The sequence below is a fragment of the Galendromus occidentalis genome, unplaced genomic scaffold (assembly GCF_000255335.2).
Source record: "Galendromus occidentalis unplaced genomic scaffold, Mocc_1.1 scf7180000077511, whole genome shotgun sequence".
Taxonomy (NCBI): domain Eukaryota; kingdom Metazoa; phylum Arthropoda; class Arachnida; order Mesostigmata; family Phytoseiidae; genus Galendromus; species Galendromus occidentalis.
In genome coordinates, this window is record NW_003805499.1 from 1390945 (window position 1) to 1412019 (window position 21075).

Consider the following 21075-nt stretch of genomic DNA (forward strand, 5'->3'; position numbering starts at 1 on the left):
TTTCGAGCATGTTCCCTCAGTATTCGTCCCGGGAAGCATATACCCGCTTATTCCAAGAAATTAGAGCAGGAATGACCGAGCAACCGCATTGTCGTCGATCGTGCATGTTTCGCTGATCGCTTCGAGTGTTCCGTCCGCTACCCTGGACAGGGAGCATCGATCCACGACTAGCTCCTGCCAATTAATATGGACGACCTATCGATAAAAGAGCTTCGGGTCTTGTCGAGGCATCCTCGATGATCGTCCAGGCACTTGTCAGGCTTGCTAACGATTTACATTGACAGCCGGCGAGGACAACAGCTCGGAGGTCACCCCAGAGGACGATGGTAAGGCGATGCCTCCTTGACTTGCTGATATTTTGCCAACTTCTTCACTTTGAATTCGACTCCTCCTCGGCGTGAGCATCTTCGTCCGCGGGCCTCGACTCCCGTTCGAGTCATTGCGGCCTCGGACGGGGAGTAGGAACGCCGTTGGAGTTCTGTTGGAAGCTCTGATGTTCCATGCTAGGATCGACGACGAAACGGTGGTTCGGCTTCGGGACTCGACTTGAAAAGGCACACGTGTCGGTCTTGCGCTCATGCCCTCGAAACCTTGTGTGCGAGCGTCCGAGTCGGAACGCCGCCGGACGCGAACGAACCAGCGCACTGTGATTTGGGAGTATTTAACACGGGGAAACGTTTACCAGACAAACGGGTTTCACTGTCTAGGGGTATCTTACCCTTGATTATTTAAGTCCACTGACGACGGCGACAATCTACGCAAATGGGGTAGTGCTCCCGGAGTGGACATCCTCTCGATGATTTTGCGCCTGCCGTTGCCGTGAGCACGCAGTTTCATCATCGCAATAACAACGCCCTCACACGTCGCCGGATTTGAGAGTTTTATTATTTTTCCTAAGATACCGTAGGTGCAGGGTTATGTGGCCAAACGATGTGTATCTGGAGAGATCAAATCAGCCCGAAACGACTATCAGCATCCGGCCTGGGTTCGTTCCTACTTAAATTCCACAAGGCTGTCTTTCATTGTCCTGTTCAAGCTTTTGAGGCTCTACCAACAGAAGTATCCTCCACCAATTGTACCGAATCAATAAATCTGAAAAGTGATCATCATCCATCGTGTTTGCTCTTGAAGAACAACGATGCGTACGCGAGTACGAACGGGTCCAGAATTCTCAGCGTATCCGCATCTCATCGGGATTACTGCTCTTTCAGACTAAATGGGGGATACAGACCGAGGTTTTCCGTCGGGATTAAGAGAAACAAACTTGATGGGAGTGGAGCTGTCGCTGTCGAATCATCAATAGTGTTGGTTTGTTCCAGGCAGGGTCTTCGCTCCTGGGAATATCGGTCGGTTGCCAACCCTGAAGTCGTTTTCTATACAAGACTCTGATCATGTCGGGAGCGCGCGATGAAAGTTACAACTCACCCCACTCTCTGACCATGAATCTCCGCCTCACCGAGTCGTTGTAACCTTCGATCTCAGGTTTGATCTCGGGATCTCGCTTGAAGGTTCCGTTCGCCGTCATCGGTCTACTGAAGTGATTTCGAAATGACAGATACTACTCGCATCAGATTGGTGGAGATCGGTCGTGCCTCTACTCGAGATTGGGGAAAGTTCCTCAAATCGGATAGACATCCCGGGGCTACCTGTTTTAGTTCAATCGAATCTAAATCTACTTCAATGCTCCCGCTCGGCTTACACAGTGATTCCGCGTAGTATCTCCGACCGCCGTAATAGGAACTGGTGGAATTTGTCCTCAAGACCGGAAAGTATCGAGAATAGAGAGAATCCGAGCCACATTCCGAGATAACCTCCCATGTAGCCGAATACTTCTACAATCTGTAACACATGTAGCACGTCGGTCGAGAGAGATTATCATCGGAGGGCCACTCGCTGGAATATATGCAGTAGCCAGCCAGCTCTAAAAATTGATTCCATTTGGTCGTGTACCGAGAGCTTTGGTTGATAGAGGAAGGTTTTCTGCGTGTCCGAAGAAAACTTCACTTTGATGAAGAAGCGCTCGAATCTGTGAAGAGGACATCTGGCTAATGATCGATACGTGTCTACTACTTACCTGTACATATTGAAAGAGATTTTCAATCGTCGAGGCGCGCCCAAGATGAGCGATTCATCGGTAATATTGATATAATGTCAGACCGATAATATGTATGTTTCCTAAGGAAACTCTCGTTTTATTCACTGACCCGACGTTTGTTCCCTCCTGAGAGTTGAAGTAGCACGAAAGTAATTTTTCATTTTAAGACACAAGAACCTCTTCTCTCATTCTTTCGACGTTCGAGCGATAATGATCATCTGTCGTCGCGAAATCAAATACAAACCGGTATGACTGACATGCCCGTCAGACGTACGTCGTAATTCGTCTCTCTGAAATCAATGTGTTTCATTTTCGGCAATTTGACCGATGGGCGACCAAATGCACCGCAACGAGAACTCATCTCGTCTGGCAAGATGGGCATACTGATGCCAGACACAAGGCCAAGAAGAAAAGCAAGATGGAAATACGGTGAGAAATTTCCAATTGATAAGAGCTCTCACTCGCAAGGCGCTCTGCATATTTTGTGGCATTTCGAGTAGGTCCTGTTCTGCTCGAGTTCAGTCTGGCACTTCTCTGAAACATTCAGTGTCCGAAAAGTTGACGATCGTGCGTGGCCCCAGCCTCGACCTTCCGATCATCTCCAGTAGCACAGCTATAGCGAGCCCCCATGGGTGAGGTGTGGAACTCACCATCCCTGTCCGGTGGACACGGGTCTTTCCCGAAGAAGGCTGAATATTCGTAGAGGGGGCTCACGCAGCCACAGAAGCGGCTCTCTAGGGACATTCGACACTTTTGCAAACAGGTCTGTAAGTAAGCTATGGTCCTGTGATGTTTCCACGGGGAAGAAGATCGCATCAATCATGGAGGATCATCATCGGATGCTCCAGCTGACAGCATCATGGAGAACACTCAAAGTGTCTCATATTATTTTGAATGAAAAATTATTCCCGCGACTCATCGGAATAGGCTCACGTCTTGACTTTGATAGCCGCCCATTTCGAGCGCGATGCCTTCTTTGATGTAGTCCGTACAGGCCGAGGCGTAGGGGGGTGGCAATCTCTTAGTTGCCTGTTGTGTCACCGACAGGACGTAGGACATACCTTCAAGGAGAATTTCGCTCTGAAATACCGCTTCGATAATCCGTTGGAGTCACGCGCTTTGAATTCATCTCCTCACGAAAGATAGAGGCCTACCGGCTTCGGCTATGAGCGAGGAGAGTTTATCGGGGGGCGTCGTTTCGGGTCTGTGGACGATCACGGGGAAGCTCTGATCGTTCTGAAGTGCCATGGTCTTCTCCGCGCTCCAGATGACGTTGAGAGTCAGTTCTTCAGAGTCGAAAACACATTATTGGCATGTTTTGATTCGATACCGTGCGTGTCCCGGAGTTCATTCGTTACGTACCCCAGGTCCAGGGAGACTTGCACGCCAAGTAAGAGTCGCGACGTTCATCGGTCAATAGAAGGTCGAACGTATAACACATGTGTCCTGGATGACGGTAGTAGGAACGTCGTACACTGCACTTTCGAGAGAGAAAAACTTCGTTTCAAAACGTTGTCGAACGAATTGGTACCTCTTATTCCGAATCTCACATGGATGGCTCTCGATCACGGAAACTCGCCCTAATTCCTCGTCCTACTCACGCTCCGAAACAGGTGAAAGCTAAACAAGTCGGGTCATTCGATCTCATATAACACTCGAGGGTCTCTTGGGGTTTGAGAGCCACATCGTTCTGGAGATCGAAATCGTATTCGATCTTGTAGTGACTTCCTACATTAGCGGAGAAATCCGCCGAACAATGTTCAGGAGATGCCTCGCACAGTCTGGTTCGATTGATCCTGCGATTCATGGATTAGCATTCTTACTCGTGGTGATTTCCGAGCTCTGCGGAGATCTCATCGCGGGCGTCAATCTCGCGTCCCCAGTCTGCACTCACCAGTTTTCGGAGCATATCGTGACTGCGGGGAAGAGGATTCCACTCTGGAGCTGCTCAACCACAGTAACAGAGAAGGGGTACTTGAAATACATCTCGAGCATCGTCAGGGCCTGGTAGGAGAATCCCCCCAATGATACTAGCCATACAAACAAGCGAATAACACCATGCAGAGTAATTTCCATGGCGTCGTCTCGCCAGCGAAGATGATATGATCACCGTGAAGCGCACCCAAAATCCTTACTCAGGCAGTTTGGCTCGTCGCAATCAATAAGTCCGTGTTCAGCCCGACGACATCGAGAATCTCGGTGAATGGCATGTTAACAACGATTCGTTCAGTTTCACGATAAAAAGAGGCCCGAATTGATTTTGCCAGTATTCAATCTTTGCAAAACTCGTTCAATATTCGTTGCGGGGCTCTCTCCTCGAATAGCATCAGCTAGCCGGGTTTGCGATCCCGATCGGCTGTTCTCGTTTTCGAATGAGCAACAGGGGAATCGTTCCCCGGAATGATTCCTGAAATATATCACATACCAAGGCCACCGCAACGTGCCGGGTTTCGATTCATGTAGCGCTACCAAAGCGCTTATCCGAGGTCGAACCCGAGCAAGTTTCGGCGGGGTGCTGAGCGGGCGGCCAAGATTGAGACGGGTCAGAGGCGCCGCATCGTCCGTCGGGGCGGCGGCTATCATCTGTACAAACTATACCTCTTTGACGATCTCAGGATGGAAACCTGTAGTCGGTGCATCACTGACTAGGAGACAGTCATCGCGTTTCTCTCAGAAGTTATTCCATGTCGTCATATCAGCTCAACGGGTGGGCTCTCGTGCTGGATAGAGCTCGATCGTTCGTGATTTTCATTGAATGAAACCGGAAGGCTCATCTTTCCTTGCTCTCCAATGCTCCTTCGAGGCATTGTTCCGCCACCGCGGTGTTCAAGAATTTTTGTATCGCATTCGAGACCGCCTGCCGCAAGCCGATGACGAGGAGATCTGATACCCATCCGAACACGACTCGGACCTATCGCCTTTCGTTTCCCTGCTGGAGGCTCCTTGAAGGAGATTGAAGACCAAAAACTTATATCCGGAGCCAGGCGCGTTCAGCGATCGCTGAGTTTATATCTCGAGAGGAAAGAATGAACCGGTTCCCGCGGACGCAGCCTCTATAGTCACTGATAGGAAGCCCGAGAATCTGTTTCGAGAATAATGAAATGCTCTTTATCAGCTCCACGTTCAGTGTGCTGTAGTATCTAATGGGTCGCGTTTCAAAAAGTTGCGTTTCGGTCGTTGGGAATCTCTGTTGACAAAGAGAGACCTTCGGCCCTCATATCGTTCACATTGAAGAGCTTGGAGCAACTCGACACTCGAAAGCGAAAGATGAGTTCGGACCGCAATATAGCGAACCTACCCCCGATGGATTCGCAACCCACGAACGATTTCGAAATATCCTCTCGGTCACGGCTTCTTGCGGACTGACACTTTCCGCGGCGAGAAGTGGACCAATCGATCATTATTCAAGTGACGGAGTCCTTCAAGATGTTTCGTCTCCAAGGAATGGCTTCGCTATGACAGACTCAGGTCTGGAAGGACGTTGAGCTAGCCGCTTAGACGGAATCATGGAATCACACGCTCTTCAATCTTCGAGTCTAGGGGAGATCGTCAACGAGGGACGGCTTTCGATTGTTTGGGTTTGCAGCGAGAGAATGCTATCGCTTGAGCAAAGTATCATACTTCCATGAACTCCCAGCTCATCCGCGGGATTTCCCGCACAAGGGCGAAGGGCGTTCCTGGTTCCCATTCCATGATCTCCGAAATTGCTCGAAGAGAACCATCAACCCTCTTTTGCGTCCATTTCCTCATCGGCGCCTTCATGTCGCAGTCCCGAGAACACGCGAGAGCGAGTCTCAACGTATGCGAACTCGTGTCGACAGAGCAAACAGTACGGGTCCAAGTGACGAGCTCGAGAACGAATAAACAAGCCGCGACGCAAAAGTTGTTTGCACACATCTCGTAGTCTGACTTCCGAGGTTTCTCGTGAACCTTCTTGTCTGTTCGTCGGGTGTTCCCCGCATGAAGCGTGCTGCTCACATTTATTCGAGGCCGTCAAGGCATGGCCCGGTCCCTCACCGCGCAGATTCATCTCAGAGTGCGAGACAACTCGACGGTTTCCGCGGTGGCGCGGTAACTCGGTGAGATGAGGTGCGTTTCGATGGTCCCACGAATCACATAGTGACGCGGGAACTCGGTCTGATATCGGAGGTGTTGTGCATCCGAAGCGCTCGGTAATCGAGTGCGATTCGGAACGCACGCCAAACTCAACCGATAGAGACGATGGGCAGCTTAGATCAATTCGCAGCTCAGAGGAAGCTCAGAGAAAAGCTTTGACGACGCTAAAAAACTCTGAAATCTTGTTGTTCATCGGACTTTCGGGCTTCTTCCATAAACCGGTCCCACCCGGGTACGTTGAAAGGCGAATCGACTCCGAATCATCTTAAAGAGACCGTGCTTCGAAGATACTCACACGACTAAACCGGCAGCTGTCGTGGGAGGACCTTCTTATAGGGCGCACGTCTTCATTGATTAGGAGAAGTGCCCTGACAAGAGAGGGAGCGCGCGACTTCTCGCGAGAGCCTCCTCATTTATGGAAAGACGTCACTCGGCACGAGTCTCTTGAGAGGAGACCTCCAAAGTGTGTCGGATCTCGAATAATAATTGAAGACAATGCAATAACTGCAACTCCTTGAATTCAAGCGGACGCGAATTTTATCATTATCCAAGCTATCCAGGCCCCACCCTGGCAGAGGAACTTTCCGGAAACGGGCGGCCATGAAGCCCACGAGATTTTGAATCATTCAGTCGATCTAGATATCAGAACGTCATACTTTTTCGAGCGCTCGCAAGGCAACATCCGTTCCGCGGCTACCCTGCTACAGTTACTCAATGTTAGAGAATGTTTACTCAGTCAGGTCCAACGATTCGCGACCGAGTCATTGACGGCGTCTCTGTGCCCTTCATGTCAATGACTAGGAGCGAAATCGGGACGAGAAACGCGCGAAATACTGAGCCGACTGAGACTATTTGGGTGGATGTTCTGAATGTCCGGCACTCCGCTGGCAGGACATTCGGGAGTCGATGGGGCGCGTTTCTGGAAGTCTAAAGCCCATCAGGGGTGAATGTTCGCGATGTTCAGCGGAGGGTCGACATAGGAAGTTTTTCTCGAACGAGGAGCTAGTCAGACCCCAGCGGCAAAAGTTCACCCGAATCTACTATATATGGTGCCGATTCGAGACGGAAACGAGAGCACCGACGGTGGCTGCTTCAAGCGTCTTGAAGTCAAAGTCTGCTTCCCACCAAGGAGTCCGATGGCCCTCCACAATCTCGCGACCTCGAATGATCTTCCCAGGCGCTTCTCTACGCGGCACCAGTCCTTGAAAAACAACAGATACTATTTCGTCTTTTCGAGTGCTCAATTTACAGTGAGGGAGCGGCCGGCGCGGCGCCAGGACGCCGAACTCGCACGCGGGCAATCCGTCGGTCAATCAATGTGGAGGGCGAGCGCGAATCGTGACCCCGTTAGCGGTGCTTGGACCGATCGAGATAATCATCGTAGAGGATGAATCCCGAGAATAGCGTCGCCCGTTTACCAACATCTTGAGCGGCTCTCCATTGATTCCCTTTCGGTGTGTGTCATTTTGCAACATTACCACGTGGTTGTGGTGGTGAGCGAGAAAGGGAGAGTTGCCGCTCTACTAAAAGCAGTCGAGCCGTCCGAGTTGGCATCACTCTATCCCAGAAGCGTCTTGAGCGTAGCGTGACTCGAGAGTTTGACACAACCCTCCATTAAGGACTTCAGCTTTTGAGCGATCTCTACGCGGTCATCATGCGGATCATCGATGGTGGGTGTCGCTTGACATTTTTCCGGATGGTCTTCTCTAGATTTGTTTGGGCATTTTTTATTCTTTCCCATCGGTAAACGTCACCGTATCTCACAGTAGAATCGTCTCCTCCCCCAGAATATCTCACGGTCGGTCGACGATCGATGTCGCCTCCGCGTCCACTTGTAGTTTGTGGTCCGTCCGGAAGCGGGAAATCGACTTTGCTGAAACTCCTGCTGACCGACCATGACGATTGCTTCGCACTCAGTGTTTCCCGTAAGTTGCGCTCCTGCGGTATATCTCCCGGAAGTTGACGATGAGACTGGATACGGGGAAGCTCTGAGTCGGCACCGACGTCGGCGATGGGATATCCGGGCTCCCGTTGAATTTCTCTCTAACCGGTACCGGGGGACATGCGACTTACGGGCATTGATTCCCAGATACGACGCGAAAGCCACGACCGGGGGAAATCAATGGCAAGCACTACCATTTTGTCACCCGGGAAGCGATGCAAAAAGCCATCGCCGACGGAGAATTCATCGAGTACACAGAATTCTCTGGTAATATGTACGGCACGAGCAAACGCGCTGTCCGCGATGTGATGAATAGCGGCAGAATCTGCATCCTCGACATCGAGATCGAAGGAGTGAAAAATGTCAAGAACACCGACTTGAACCCGACCTACGTCTTCATAAAACCACCTTCGCTGCAAGTTCTCGAAGACCGTCTGAGGAATCGTGGAACCGAAACCGAGAAGTCGCTCAATCTGCGGCTTTCAAGAGCCCTGACGGAAATCGCGTACGGAGAACAACAAGGCAACTTTGACCTCTTGATTGTCAACGACCGACTGAAAGCTGCGTACGCCTCGCTGGAGACTTTCCTCAGAAAGGTAAACTGTCCGAGCTCGATGGCGAGATCTTTTCTCCGGACTCAAGCGGGCGTGTCGTGTCTCGGTCGATTGAACAGATCAATGATCAGGCTTTTCCTCTCGCAGGAGATCGAGGGTCTCTCGGGCGATAGGCCGGAGTTCTAACACTCAATCAGCCCGGGTGAAATCTCTTCTCAAACAAGGCTGAGTGAAAAAGCCTAGAGGCAGCGAATATCGACTGATCGCGATTGCGACGCTCGTCGGATAAGCAGGTCCGGTACATCCCCCGGAAGCTTTCGGCGTCGCCCGGTGAATCGGGCGCCGGCGCCACTACAGATTGAGGCTGCGGGCAGGATTGCCCAGAGGGGACGAGAGGCATTCTAGGAATTATTACCCACGTGTCGCATCGACGGAGCTCGAGCCGCAAAAAAAGAGGAATTCCTAGTCGAGGCAGTCTCGGTGACAATGATCCCGCTCGCAGGGAACGGATCCGTCTCGAAGATCATCCGATCGATTCCAACGCAATTTTATTTTTGCGACGACAGATATTTCTCAATAAAAAAATTGGTCATCTTCAGGAATGTGAGATTTTTTCGAGGCTCCTGATCTTAGAAAGCAGGGCCTTGACAGGCCTCCCCGAGATGCTCGAAAGTAGACACCCCGTTGAATAACAGAGGTGGCAGATTCCGCTGAACAATCATCCCTAAGAGAGGAATAGGGGCTCTCATCTAGAAGATCTTTCTCGCCCCGAATCACGCAAACCATCGGCGATTGAGAGATTCGAAATTTTTCCTCGAATTCTTCGCTTTCGGTGAAGCGGAAACAGAATTGGAGGTGACTCCAAATTTTGATAGCTTTTGATCGAGACCAGTAAAGACTTTCTTTCCATGTTTCGTCGAATGAGGGCAGCGGAAGCCATCGAGAGAAGTTTTTATTGCGCGCCGCTCTTGATTGTCAATCGCTCTTGGATCCGAGAGTTCTTAAAGGTCCCCGTGACCACTGACGGCTGGAGCAAGTCACAACTTCGGTCTCGTCATCACCGTTGAGCGCTCTCGGGCCACGCTGGGGTTGTTCTCCGGGAAGCTGATGCCTGTCGGGTAGAACGACTCCCAGATCGAAGCGTGGCTCCGAAGTGTAATCAGTTTGTGTACCGGGACTTATAATTATCATTCATCCGGTCGATGAAAAACTTTCGCGAAGTTCCTGAGACCGCCAACGGTCACGTCAGGCGAGACGCCTATATATAGGAGTGTCAGATTCAGGGACCCTCAGTGGCTCTAAATCTCCGGACCGAGCTGTATTTCATAGAGTCGAAACGATTTCGACAGCGATTTTCAGCATTGCAAAGTTGGAAGCATTGGCATCAAGCGGAGGTTGCTCATTGTTCATCTTGCGAAACTGCTGACTGACACAGGAGCAAAGTCCAGTCGGCTGGAACAAATCTGTAGGGCAATTTCATCTCTGTTCACCAACGCTCCGGCTCCGTCTCTCCATTCGGAACCTCCTCGCTCTGATCGAAGCGACGGCCCATTCAACAATCTGCAGAAGCTCTTGCGACTCCGAGTAAGTGATTCCCAACCGAAAGTTTCCGAACCAAAAGTTAGACCTCAGGAAACCTTTGCTCGCACATTTGGCCTGCATGCCCCATGGAATCGGTGCCCGTCTGATAACATGCCTTGCACGTGAGTCGTAAAAACCGCTCCTCAGGATGGGTTCTATCTCATTCTCGGGTCGTGATCGGGCTCATTATTTTTTATACCCTCGTTTTAGTGAGGGATCTCTTGACCATCCTTTGATGTAGTCTTTGAGATAGCAGTATACTCTGCCTCTGGATTGATCTATCAAGCAATTTCGAGCTACCGGAATCTTCGGAGTTCTTGGTTTGGCTTTGATCTCCGGAGCGACTCCGGAAAACACTATACCGCTTCGAATCATCGAAATTTCCCCTTTGAGGCATCGCCCGACGGATTCTTGTAGTATGATGATGACCGGTCCGGTCGGTTGATAGAATTGGTTCCATGACTGTCGGAAAAGCTCCGCGGTATAATTGAAGCGAGGCAGGCGATGGAGCGATCGACCTTGACCTTCGTTCGGGAAATCAGACACTAGTCGATCATAAAATCGTTGATCCAGTCGAGTTACGAACATTGCTCCCTTCATGCCTCTCTGTCCAGGAGCCCCCATCGGATTCCGTCTGGGGCTCAAGTCTCACCCCAATGTGGACAGATTCTCGGGGACTGTCATCTAAGAAAGTCCAACCCATCGCCATGTATCGGGAAACCGGACCAACTACTTCTCGCCCGAGTTCCCCCTCTTTCGTAAAAGATTTTCCCGGGATCGAGCCTGCCTTATCGCGCAAGAATGTTAATTGGAAAGAGGAAGATCTTCGACTTCGAACGGTTTTACGGCATGGGAAGAGCGATCACGGACGAGGAGCTCATTCGGTAACCTTTCTCAAACCGCTACATCACTTGTTACTGTTCTTATTCCGCCGAGCGTCCTGGAGAGCAAAGCCTAGTTCGAATGTCCCCACTCATTCACAATTGTGAGATCCAATCGACGAGAGGTTCTCTCTAGGTGACCTCCCCTTGAGAGGTCTCGCGCGAGTAAGGAAATCTAAAGAGGGAAAAACCGACGGTATCTCCTAGTGCTGATGTACTGGTCAGCGTCACTGGCGGATCGAGCTCGTCTCGTCGTTAAATGCTGCCGGCAGGGGCTCAAGGTTTCAGATTCTCGAGCCCTCTATGGAAGCCGGTGACGAAAGGAGAATTGGGGCACTATCCAGCCGACGGAACGCAACATGTCTTCCTTCCCTGCAAGTTCACGTCGAGAGAGCCGCGATGCGACATGAAGCCTCGTCGAGTGCGGGATTGAGCAGAGAGTCCGGGCGGAGTCGATTTCGCTGATGATTACCTCCCGCTTGCTCCTGCCGGGAGGAACTCCAGCCTGCGGCGCACTGCGACGGACTTGGAAGGATGAGCGATCGGTAGATACAAGTTTTCGCTGAAGATCAGAGCTACCACTGAGCTGAAGATAGGTCCACAATGTGCGGATATCGTCCCGGACTCATGGGACAGCTATCAACCGAATCTGATCAGCTAGAGCACATTTGAAGCTCTAATTCTCTTGCACGGCCGTGATTGGTTCAATTCTGCAATCTTTCGCAAAGAAACTCTTCTCTTGGTTGCGAGTTTTAATAGAGGAGCGCGTCGCAGCGAAAATCCCCGGAGGCACTTGAGGACAGTTATTAGAAGGGTCAAGTTTCGTCTGCGGATGTTACAAACCCAGCAGCTGATAAGGTCAGGATCTGTCTAGCGGATCTCATATCGCTCGCTCGGCCACCTCGTGTGGAGCTTCTCAGTTCGCGTTTAGTGTACCGAAGTAACCATCGGTGATCCTCTCTTGTTCGTGCAGGAAAACGACCTTTGGGCGCGATAACATTCGGACCGGAAAGCTCTGGATGAAACCCGAGAGGCTCATGGTTTAGGGTGTCTGTGGGATCCGCCATTTGAGACATTTCGACTCTCGTGCTCGCGCGTCGCACGCTCCGTCGACTCGAGCAGAGACACCTTATTCGTGAGGGCGTCACGCTGCGTATTGGAGGGTCCTTCGAACGGAACCTTCAATGGCAGTAAGCTCTCAGCGACCCAAGCTTCATTTGACATTTACATCCCGTGGAAAATATTTTCTCGCACTCGTGTCGTGCGACGTAGAAGCACGCGATCGAAGCGACGCACAACAGATAAACCAAACGGACGGATCTTTACTTTCGAGCGAGGAGGGTATCTAACTCTAACCGATATTCTGATTGGGATAAGGAAATTCGAAGATCGCGCGGGACTTTCGCAATCCTCATACTCAATGGTCTGATTCTTCCCGAGAGGCTCAATAATAATTATCGGTCATCAGAAGAAAAATCGTGGCTCACTCAGGTGCCCCGAGGTAAATATTTCCGCTGCGGTTCCTCTTCTCCGAAAAGAGCGGTATGCGTGGGTATGGCGCGCTCTTCGGCCTAGTCAGACTGACGCCGCGATTCTGAACTCTCATCTAATTTTGGTAACAGGCGGGGACTCGATCTCCGCGCGTGGCATGGCTCTCGTGAGCGTTCTAGCGCTCAGTAGCCCACTCGTGAAGCCCGAGTTCTTGTCGAAAGCCCGAGTCGGAAGGAGCCGACGCGATGCGGCAATTCCCGCTAGACGTACTACTTAACAGTCACTCGACTGCTCGATCAGATGATTCAACCGACCGGTGATGTCGATGGATCGGGCATCGCTGCGTGAATCACATGATCCTGAATTACCTACTTGATGTGAGCTTGTAGAAATCTCGAGAAAACACTTGGGAGTACTATCTCGTGGGGAACATGTGGTGCGGAATAATGATCGGTACATTCGGGAGCGTGGAGCTTATCGTAGAGAAACTTGCCGGTGCACGATCGATTCTCAAGCCAATGAGGATATGGATTTGATATGCATAGAATGAAAAAGATAGAATTTTGAACGAGCGTGGGAACTAAATCTGCGGGAGATCAATCCGAAGCGCCGAAGATGTACATTTGCATGGAATGAGATTCGAACCCATGACCTTCCTCGAAAGGACGCTCTGCCGCTGAGCTACCCACACTCTTTGTAATCTTCTTACGCCTCGGATCGATGGGACGCAGAATCAAGGCATTCGACTCACTGAGTTCCGAAAATACACAAGCGCTTTCCCGCACTTCGTTCAACACACCAATATGTAGAGGTCATTCAGAGGTCACACAGAAGATTCGAACCCTCAAGGGTCCTAGTATCAAACGCTTGAGGTCGTGGAAAGCGTGCGAAGCTCGTCGCTAGAAGAGACTTACTCAGCGCTCGTTCGGATCACCGAAATTCCACGGAAATCTCCAGAAAACTCGAGAAAATCGTTCCACATGTTGACTGCGCACCACCGACTCTCACACTGCCAAACCAGGAACCGCGGTGAGAGGACACCTTATATACCGTCCGACGCGTCGCCCTGCCAAGAGAGCGCATCTCTGGTAATCGGAGGCGCATGCGCTCAATAAGAAAGAAGGTCTTCTGCCTACTCTGTAAGGGAGATCGCGCCGTCGAAAGAAGATGACTAATCGAGTCTTTATGCAAGTCCATCAAGCCTTGCTCATTGAACATGTGTCAAGCCTCGGATTCGTGAATTGCAGAGCAAAAACGTAATGGCAAGCGATTTATCCGTGCGACCAGAGGAGGAATGCCTCGGCGATTCAGCCTCGAGACGGACTAGCGCTGACTAGATTTAGATGCGAATGACACAGAACGGATGAGCACAGAAGCTCACAAGAGTCGGAACACGTTGAGGAAGAATCATCATTGAACTCGTGCCCGTCAGTCCGGCCGGCGACCTGAATCTCCCCCATGCTGAAGTACACGGAGTGACTGAGAATTCGTCGGAGGCGTTCGATAATCGAAAAATACTTTGGCCTGCGCAGAGTAGATCTCTTATTCATCGTATAGCATTCAGGTCACATTGCGTGATTTCACTTCAAACTGCAACGCTATCCGCGTCATGCGCGATGCTCTGGAAGAGCTATCGAGAAGCTTGTGTCATCATGAGCCATCACGGCCGCTGGACTGACTGACGGTTAGGCTTCTGGAAAGCCGGGTGTTTGAAATTATCTGGTTATCTGTCGTAATATCTGCCTCTCCACAGAATGTGTCTCTTCACAACGCATCCCGCGGTGGGAAATTCCGAACTACCCTCGTCTCGGGCAACATGAGGTGCTACGATCGAACCAGAGTTTCGCCAAACTTTTTCAAGCTTGTGTACCTCTTGTCTGCGGAACGAACATTCTGACCCGGATCAGATCTGGGTGAACGCTGGTCTTCGACCCACAATGTGAGGAAACCCAGGTTAGGAAGTTTGTACACCATCAAACTCCAGAAGCCCTGCCTCGAAAGACGTCGGTCGCCATCGGGTCGTTTGTTTGTGGATGCTGTCGTTTCCGATTTATTCGTAGTCGATGAACTATGAGGGATACGTTCTGGCGCATCCAAGGTGACAAATATCGAATCAGGAAGTGAAGGACAAAGTCGCCTTGTCTAGCCCATACACCACTGCCGTAGCTAAATATAGATTCCTTTCTGACCAACGTCCCGACTGGGCGAATTTCTCACCGGCGGCTAGGCCCGATCAGTCCGTTGAGGCCGGCCGACAAGACGGAATTCTCGCGAATCCTCCCATATCGAAATATATTGAGAAGCGGAACTCCTGGTCATCACTCCTGGAAAAATTACAGAGAATTTCCAGCGTGAAGCCCTGCGTAATTATCGTTCACGGATATGAGAGCGAATAGCGTGGATCTCTCGAAACTCATCGATGATGAGCAGGCATGAACTTCCGGTGTGACATTAAGATCATAAGGGTCGGGCGCTTCATAATCTCTCTCGGCTCTTGATCCTCCGGAATCGGACATGCGCTCCTCCCCTCCCCCGGATAAAGCTAGATACGCCCCTGCTTGTATCATAAAGCTTCACCGCGCTCCAATCGAATTTCAGACTCCCGATTCGATGGTATGAAATTCCCGATTCGACGGAACCGTTGTTATATCCGCGATCGGGCTCCGTGCAAGGAAACGTCCGATGATTAATAGATTTCCTGTATACATATGAGCCGGGTCAGGAAGACTCGGAGAAAAAAAGGAAGAGAAGAAAAACTCGACTCGTCACTGGACACAGAGTGTTCGGAAGATCCCTCTCGTGCTATGATGACGAGCTTTCTTTTGCGCTCGCCACGATAGTATGCAAAGCTCAGCCCAGCATTCATATTTCGAATCACGGGACAAGAAGGAGGTCGGAGAAGATGGAGGCGGCGTCCGATCGTCTTGACGGATGTCGTGTCATGACCAAAGAGCGGACGCGCATTCCGAGAATATGAATTTCGCGATTGATCCTCTTCAAGTAGCCCCTAGGCCTGCCGACGCGCCGCCGGGCGGGTCAAGGCCCCGCCTAAATGTGTATATTGCACTATTTCTATAATTTATGTTTTCATTGTATATTTCGCTCCAAAGCCTCGGAGAAATCTGCTCCCAGGGAAGTGGACAGCTTCCGATATCGATACCTCGATGACCTTCGACTCTTTGTCATTTTGAGAGAATATGGAGCATTCTCGCATGTTTGTATCGGAGAGAGCTTTCGGCGTCAGGTCGGCTGTCTCTGCGCAACGTTCCACGATGATATCCGACGACCGCTTCAGCGACGACCACGTGGTAGCCGAGAAAGGGAAAGCCAGCTCTCGTCTCGAAGCTGCTGCGATGTTCGTTCGTTGTTCGCAACACTCTGGTCGGTGTTCTTGGTTCGCGTGAGGCGACGGCGACATCCGTCGGAAACCCGTTCGCTTCATAGCTTAACCATCTCACCTGGTCCATGATTGGTTACTGAATAGACGAATCACACTGATTTCCGCGGCTTCAGTCATCTCACCGAGAGATCTTGATCGCCAACATGCGGATCATAGATGGTGAGTTCAGTGTGCATTTATCCGGGCCGAGCTGGGTTTCGCCATTCACCTCCATATGGTCTGCTGTGCTTTTTGATTCATATAAAAGTCATAGGCTCGCTCGGATCCTCCGGGACTCACGAGATTCCGGTCGAATGCACGCGATACATTTCGGAGGAGTGTTTTCCCATGCCTCCGTGGGAGCTCAGGCCACTCGAATCGGATTTCTTAGGCGTGGAGGAATGGTCTCCGCCAGGCGCTTGCCTTAGAAGCAATTGCCCAAATAGAGAAGGTCTCGAATTTAGAACTCGGAGGAGGGAAAAATTCGCGATTCGGAGCCTCCGCCGAGCTCTCCATCTCTCTTGACCGCGGCTATAATGAGATGCCTCAGCGTTCGTACATATATCGAAAGAGTTCGGCTGGCCCGATGAAGCAATTCGCTCAAGCGACGACTGCATTCATCTTCCAACGGCATGCCTGCGGATCGGAAACCGCGACGGCTTGTCTGTTCCTTCCCGAAGAAAAAATCCAATGCGGACCCTCCTTATTCCGCACAAGAACTAGTTCTCCTCCTGCCTTCCGCTACATATCTACCGGCGTCTCGTCATTCGACAACGCACGAGGAGCCCAGATAGGGAACCAACACATCAACACCGCACACATGAGTTGTACGAAAATTCCGCGCCGCCAGTGTAGCGCCCCCTAGTATTGGTCGGTTGAAACCTTGGCCCGCATCCTGGCGGCCTCTTCGGTATATTCCCAACACAACACCCACCCTCACAGACTTTCGCACACTCTCGTTCGGGGGACTCAGCGAAACCTCACGAGCATCGAATTTTTCGAAGTATTCGACACTCGATCCCCGCGTGTGCTGCGTCAGAGAGCGAAACCTCGAAACAACTCGGACTTTCGGTGAGAACCCAACATCGCAAGGGGAATTGTCCCTCAACTTCAGTCAAAACCACAAACAATCCGCAGCGGGCTATTCAGACTCCCGAATTCCTGTCCAAGACTCCCTGGCTTAGATCTTCGTTCGACGATCGTCGACTCAGAGCCGACGACAAGGCTGCTTCCGACAGCCGTAGCAGACGTGAGCCGGCGGCTACGATGTTTGACAGCTAATCAAGCGGAGCTCGGCTCTTCAGCCGTTCAGAGTCTATCTCGAGCGCCTTTTGCAATACTTTATACCGCGGTGTTTTCTACCTGGCCGAATGAGTTTGTTTGTCCAGCGTGCTTCATTTCGGTTTCATCACCAGGTGCAGCAATGCTGTCTTGCTTGTTCCGAGCATCAAGCATCGGTCGCCGTAAAATTCCGATTGAAGTTGCTAAAAGGACAGGTTGGTCCCCGTGATGTCTGTCGCGCGCAACGAAACGATTTTCGGCGTCCTCGTACCGTTTCGAAAATCATTGTCGAGGTCTAGAGCGTAAGTTTTCTCTTTTCCAGGATACCTCTCGATTGGACGGCGCTCCATGTCTTCGCTGCGACCGCTCGTGATATGCGGTCCGTCCGGAAGCGGAAAGTCGACGTTACTCAAACGGCTTTTGAAAGCGAACGAATGTTTTTCGCTCAGCGTTTCTCGTGAGTAGTGGCAGCTCTCAACTAAGGGAACCTCTGCGATTTTCGGTTCGGCTCTCCGGATTCTACACTTCAGAAGATCAAGCTTCTGGATGCGGACCCACTCAGTGACTGTAATCGATGCGGGGTCAAGAGGTCCTTCCCTCTAAATGAACTACTGACGAACTGCTGGACGGCGAATCTGGGACTATCGCTGGTCAAGAATGCATTCATCCATCAACTTGTGCTAAATTTAGAAATGATGCTTTCCTGAATCGAATAATTTCACTTCCAGACACAACCCGTAAACCTCGCCTGAATGAGGTCAATGGCGTGGACTATCACTTCGTCAGCAGAGAAGAGATGGAGAAAGCGATCGAAAACGGAGACTTCATTGAACACACGCAGTTCTCCGGGAACATGTATGGCACGAGCAAGAGTGCGGTGCGCGCCGTCATGGAGAAAGGGAGAATCTGTATTCTTGATATCGAGATCGAAGGCGTCAAAAATATCAAGAACACCGATCTGGACCCCCTCTACGTGTTCGTCAAGCCGCCGTCGCTGCAGGAACTCGAGAGACGACTCCGAAACCGACAGACAGAAACCGAGGAGTCACTCAGTTCACGTTTGAAGCGAGCCGTGGATGAGATGGCCTACGGCGACGAGGCGGGGAACTTCGATCTCGTCATCGTCAACGATGACCGCGATGACGCGTACGCGTCGTTAGAGAGCTTTCTCCAGAAGGTAAAGCTTTAACTTCTTCAAGTATCTCGTTAGATCTAAGGCTAAAATGAACGCGATGGGAGCGAATGAGCAGTCATGCATCTAAGAATGCGAGTCCGATCATATCATGGGTTGTGCCTGCGCGCAGAGGGTTGCTGGGATCATGCGTGCATGTATTCGACTGTGAGTTGAAGGAAATTTCCGACTCATCTAACATGGCACTAACGTTGAATTGCATTTTCTTCTCTTAACTCCACGTGCTGCCTGGATCGCCAACAGGAATATCCATGTCTTTGCTTCGCAGGAGATCGAAGACCTCTCCGGGAAGACTGCTGAATTCTAGTTCTTCGATCCACTCAATAGAACACGTCGAGTATTTGTGCCGTGTCCCCCGGCACAGCACGGACTGTACATACCCTGGGATCATGATTAGGCGACTAGCGATTACTATCGCCATTCGCCTAATAAATTATAATTTATTCAATGATATTTCCGTGCTTTCGGTGATCGGTTCCTTCGAGTTACACTCTCATACCGTCGAATCGGGGCGGCTGTGGATAAGACTCCGAATTCGATGATTTCCTCCCTCAGATGTTGCAACCTCAGCCGCTCTCGGTTTGAGCTAAGTGAGTCCTCCAGGAACGACGCGTGATGTGTTAGGAAAAATCGGATACTTGATCTCTTCCTTAGTCCATTGTAGGGAAAAATCATTACCGAAGGCTCTGATCTTCTCCTCGAGAATTCGAAGGACCTCCCTCTTTGTGGGCACATCTCCGACCTTCTATGTGGGTCAATAGGTTTCAATTTGAGGGTTCAATGAGCCACCCGGCGGAGAAGATACACGGCTGCTCCTCGAGCTAAAAAATTCATTTCTGCCGAATCGCCTCGGATAGGGAGGTGGTAGCGGAACTGCGATAACACCGGATGAACACTCACGAGCAAATGTTATCGGAGGAATATGTACCTTTTACTGTTAAGCGTCGTCTCTCTAGCATTCGGGTTAAGCAAAGTGTACAGATTTCGGATATGGATTGACTCTCGGAGAGATCCGAATCTAGGGTGAGCAAATGAGAAAACATTGGAAAACTGGGGAAGAACATCCTCAAATCAGAATGATATCAAGAATGCCCTCAACTTACGACACTAAACTCACATAAATGAAACGGTAATAAAAATTCTGAGATTGGATACTGTTAGAAATAGGCTCTTCAATTAGCATATAGGTGTAGAAGCTTTGAGTTTTCTGAGTCAGAGACAAGGATTCAGGCTTCAACACACTCAGGCATCGGGTGCGGTGAGCCTACGAGCCCCGTCGCTTGGCAAGACGGAGAGGAATCCGGCACCATTCAATCAATAGAGTCCGAATAAGTGCGCGCGTCCTTAGAGTGGGGACTCTGTCACCTAGGTAGGCGAGCATCCTCTCGGAGGATAGCTCTTGCTGGATCTGTACTCGAAGAACGACTCGGTGGAAATCATTGACGAGCACTGTGAAAAACTCCAAGTAGCCGCTCTGTTTCTTACCACGTGATTGATGCCTCCGAGCTTGTCTCAGCCCGAGTCTTCCCCCTCAGAACCCGCGATTGGGCATCCCGGGTTTTACGGATACTTTTCAACGCATGTTGTCCATCGATGGAGACTTGAGGGAGGCGCTGGATGTGGTGAAAGCCCATTGAATTGATTGCTCGGAATCGAATCGGTGCAGTTATCTCGGGATTATGAAGATCAGGCTCCCGAAGTCCACGATTGGGGAATCGACGGCTTCTCTGTAAGCTGCTCGATATTCCAATTGCACCTAGTTAGAGTCGTGAGACCAAGAGCTAAATGATTCCGTTGACTTCGAGTAAGTCGTTGGACCACGTAGAGAGCTCCATCAGCAGCAATGCCCGCCCAAAACCCAAAACTGACCAAAACCCAGAAAAGACGTGATAAGTAAATCCATGACGGCCGTATGTACGTGAGGGACTCGATGTGGAGGAACTAGCGAGCCGCCATCATCTTTGATGTCTTCTGCAATCCTCACGGCACAGAGAGTGCGGCTCAACCGTCGGATCGCTCCGACATGGCACGAATGATCAATAAGCACAGGACCGTCGTGTTCGGCACACCGACGTTTTTCGAGTCGCGGATTTCCGTAGTCGTGATGGTGGCCAGGTGACTCCGGTGACCGGATTATTATCCTAAGGAAATGATCAACCAGAGAATGGATCGGCTTCAATGATGCTTGACTTACTCTACGCCGACGGAACGTTCAGCTCAGCGCCGTAGTTTCCCTCCCAGGTAAACTCACATCGACGCTCATATTCATTCTCTTCATTCGATCAGAATGATTCAATCTTGACCCCATGGAATCTTGTAGCTTCAATGACCGCTCGCCCGCTCGTCAGATTTCCGTCGTCCTCGTTGAACGATCGCAATGTGTATTGCTGGTCGCATAAGCATTACCACCGGACGAAACAGCTGGAACGTACTCAAGGACGCTGCCCCTCCTCAAGGATGCGTGGCCGGCTCTGATTCCTGATTCCATCTTCATGGACTTCGAGAGGATGAACAAGTTAATATTCCGGTGTTCAACCCGACTCTGCAATTAGTAGGGGTTCCG

General features: G+C 50.8%; 3 protein-coding genes across 3 annotated transcripts; 2 read left to right on the forward strand and 1 right to left on the reverse strand.

Annotated features, from left to right (window-relative positions):
- Positions 1-1106: 1106 nt before the first annotated feature.
- LOC100904482 (acid-sensing ion channel 1) lies at positions 1107-4171 on the reverse strand. Its single transcript, XM_029112506.1, has 13 exons — positions 3990-4171; positions 3697-3891; positions 3458-3570; positions 3250-3381; positions 3029-3156; positions 2746-2860; positions 2557-2629; positions 2340-2385; positions 2205-2221; positions 1951-2026; positions 1700-1839; positions 1426-1529; positions 1107-1186 (listed from the first exon to the last, which is right to left on the reverse strand). The coding sequence occupies exons 1-13, from the start codon at positions 4169-4171 to the stop codon at positions 1107-1109; spliced, it is 1401 nt and encodes a 466-aa protein (XP_028968339.1).
- Positions 4172-7863: 3692 nt separating this feature from the next.
- On the forward strand, positions 7864-8998 carry LOC100904336 (guanylate kinase). Its single transcript, XM_003746970.1, has 4 exons — positions 7864-7881; positions 7999-8136; positions 8301-8749; positions 8855-8998. The coding sequence occupies exons 1-4, from the start codon at positions 7866-7868 to the stop codon at positions 8891-8893; spliced, it is 642 nt and encodes a 213-aa protein (XP_003747018.1). The 5' UTR covers positions 7864-7865; the 3' UTR covers positions 8894-8998.
- A 7012-nt stretch (positions 8999-16010) lies between these two features.
- Positions 16011-19675, forward strand: LOC100904196 (guanylate kinase). The gene is made up of 4 exons (XM_003746969.2): positions 16011-16219; positions 17643-17777; positions 18049-18497; positions 18781-19675. Exons 1-4 carry the CDS (start codon positions 16204-16206, stop codon positions 18817-18819), a joined length of 639 nt encoding a protein of 212 aa, XP_003747017.1. The 5' UTR covers positions 16011-16203; the 3' UTR covers positions 18820-19675.
- Positions 19676-21075: the final 1400 nt, after the last annotated feature.

Excerpts from the sequence above, each read along its gene's own strand:
- LOC100904336 (XM_003746970.1), top strand. Across the intron at positions 8,137-8,300 it reads CTTCGCACTCAGTGTTTCCC|ATACGACGCGAAAGCCACGA; the intron begins GTAAGTTGCGCT and ends ATTGATTCCCAG. Across the intron at positions 8,750-8,854 it reads TGGAGACTTTCCTCAGAAAG|GAGATCGAGGGTCTCTCGGG; the intron begins GTAAACTGTCCG and ends TTCCTCTCGCAG.
- LOC100904196 (XM_003746969.2), top strand. Across the intron at positions 17,778-18,048 it reads TTTTTCGCTCAGCGTTTCTC|ACACAACCCGTAAACCTCGC; the intron begins GTGAGTAGTGGC and ends TTTCACTTCCAG. Across the intron at positions 18,498-18,780 it reads TAGAGAGCTTTCTCCAGAAG|GAGATCGAAGACCTCTCCGG; the intron begins GTAAAGCTTTAA and ends TTTGCTTCGCAG.
- LOC100904482 (XM_029112506.1), bottom strand. The coding sequence starts at position 4,171 with ATGGAAATTACTCTGCATGGTGTTATTCGCTTGTTTGTATGGCTAGTA. Across the intron at positions 3,571-3,696 it reads GCTTTCACCTGTTTCGGAGC|TGTACGACGTTCCTACTACC; the intron begins GTGAGTAGGACG and ends TCGAAAGTGCAG. Across the intron at positions 2,630-2,745 it reads GTGTCCACCGGACAGGGATG|AGAAGTGCCAGACTGAACTC; the intron begins GTGAGTTCCACA and ends TGAATGTTTCAG.